This window comes from Protomyctophum bolini (assembly GCF_963924005.1).
Source record: "Protomyctophum bolini genome assembly, chromosome: 20".
Taxonomy (NCBI): domain Eukaryota; kingdom Metazoa; phylum Chordata; class Actinopteri; order Myctophiformes; family Myctophidae; genus Protomyctophum; species Protomyctophum bolini.
Window position 1 is genome coordinate 38,659,294 of NC_137881.1, and position 2,436 is coordinate 38,661,729.

The following is a 2,436-nucleotide window of genomic DNA, read 5'->3' on the forward strand; positions in this document are numbered from 1 at the left end:
AATAGGCTATGAAGGTGAAAAACACAAAACAAAGAAAAAGAAAACGGGTGATGTGACTGGCCGGAATCAGTGTAGACTAGAGGGTCCTCAACTGGATATGTTTGATGCCTCGGCCTCTTTGAAGAGATGGATGGATGAGGGACAGAAAGTCTGGACACTACATTTTAAATTCTGGCATGTATTTTTATACTTTAGTCATTTTATGTTATTTGTAAACCACACGTTATATTATTGTTTTTATGAATGTAAAAAATCGATTACATATTGGTGCTCCTTAGATTTTGGTGGGTGCTCCTAATTTTTTTCTGGTGCTCCTTCATTTTGAAATTGGGAGCACCAGTGCTACCAAGTAAAAAAGTTAATTTCGAGCCCTGTAAACCATAAGTCCATAACCAAATATACCAAACCAAACGAACCATCAAACCCAAAATACAATTAATTAAAGTAAATCATGAATGAAACCTAAAACAGAAAACATAATAAATATTAATATACCTCACTCCACTAGGGCTAGGGCTGGAAAGGCCACAGTAAACACTGTGGACAATGTAAAAGGCTCAGTCAACTGATGCTACAAGTCTTGATAGTTCAACATTACCAAATAAACAGTGTGAAAACATGAATGTTGCAAACAAACATACATAATATATATATATATATATATAGTAAAGGTTTCAGCTACAACCAGTCAATGTGCAAATTAAATCCATGTCGGTTTCAGACCATTGGTGAGAACAAAGACAGCAAAACAGGTTTGGCACCGCCCAGTGCACTGCAGAGCAGTCTGCCTGTCCTCACTTAGGTCCTCAGAGCACACTTATAACAAGGAGGATCTGAGCTCATCATTCATTCACTTTAGAATCTTCAACGTTGTCCAGGCAAGATCGTTCAGTGAGAGACAGGGTTTCGGACCAAGTTAAAGTCTAGGTTGTACTACCATTTTCCATTTAATTCTAAGTTTAGCGTTATTAGGCTCGGGCATAATGGCAGATAAAATTGATATGTCCTTAGACGACATTATCAAACAGAAAAGGTCGCAGAGAGGAGGAGGCCGCGGAGGCAGAGGCCGCAGTGGTGGCCGTGGTGGCGGCCGTCTTGGAGGAGCCACCGGGGGAGCCACCGGGGGAGCCACCGGGAGAGCCACCGGGGGAGCCACCGGGGGAGCCACCGGGGGAGCCACCGGGACAGCCACCGGCAGCTCCGTCCCCATGAGGAGCCGAGGCAACCTCAACCGGGGTCGAGGCAGATCTACGCCGTACAGCAGGCCTAAACAGCTTGACATGTTCGACAATGCTGGTGGTGGAGGAGCTGGTGTGGAAACTGGAGGGAGGCTCCTTGTCTCAAACCTGGACTTTGGTGTCTCTGAAGCAGATATCCAGGAACTTTTTGCAGAGTTTGGTACACTGAAGAAGGCTGCTGTCCATTATGACCGCTCTGGAAGGGGTTTGGGGACTGCAGATGTCCACTTTGAAAGGAGGGCAGATGCCCTGAAGGCCATGAAACAGTACAACGGAATGCCACTTGATGGGTGCCCCATGAACATACAGCTCGTCACCTCAAAGATTGATAACCAGCGACGGCCTCCCATGCAGGGTCTGAACAGAGGTGGAGGTATGAATACCCGTGTTGGTGGCGTTGGAGGCAAGCAGAAGGGACGTGGAGGCCGCGGAGCAGGTGGTGCCAGAGGCCGGGGGAGAGGCGGACGCGGTGCTGGTGGTGCCAAAAAACAGCCGCTTTCTGCAGAGAAGCTTGATGCCCAGCTAGATGCATACAATGCCAGGATGGACACCACTTTGTAGAGCTTATTGATCTACCAACAACCCAAAGGCTCTTTTAAGAGCCACCTACATGCACTTTACAGAGTTTATTCCATTAAAGTAGGCAACATGTGCTTAAAGCTTGCATATGAGCTATATGATTCATGGACTGACAGTGGTTAGGTCTAATACAATCTCTTTACATGTATTACATCATAGTGCTGCATTGAACAGCCAACCTTTTGCATTGTGTATATTCAGAGGCTATATTAACATATCCACAGTTATGTAGAAACTGAATTTTATTCATTACCATAGGCTTTGGGATCTGGTCTTACTGATCTAATTTACTAATGAGTAATAATAATGCATCTAACTGAATTAACTAGATTTTAATGTGTGATTTAAATCACTCCATCATAAACTAGAATAAAATTGCGTGACTATTTTTGGTTAAACAAGTTTACCTCTCAAGTTTACATGACAATGGGCTATTTGCTTTAAATGAAAAGTGTGACTCATTGGAGTCACATGGGTTGACCAAACATTTGTGTTTGATTGCTGATTGTTGGTGGTGTTCTGCCCCTCCCCCCTCATCAAACACAAATGTTGTTTAAAGTAATTTAATGCAATCAAACAGGACTTCTCTGTTTGGATGTATGGCTGTCAAGGCCAGAAA

General features: G+C 44.1%; 1 protein-coding gene across 1 annotated transcript; it reads left to right on the plus strand.

Annotated features, from left to right (window-relative positions):
* Positions 1-983: 983 nt before the first annotated feature.
* Positions 984-1,799, plus strand: LOC308335368 (THO complex subunit 4-like; the record flags this gene model as incomplete). The annotated part of the gene is made up of 1 exon (XM_080792386.1): positions 984-1,799. One exon carries the CDS (start codon positions 984-986, stop codon positions 1,797-1,799), a length of 816 nt encoding a protein of 271 aa, XP_080648512.1.
* Between the last annotated feature and the right edge of the window lie 637 nt (positions 1,800-2,436).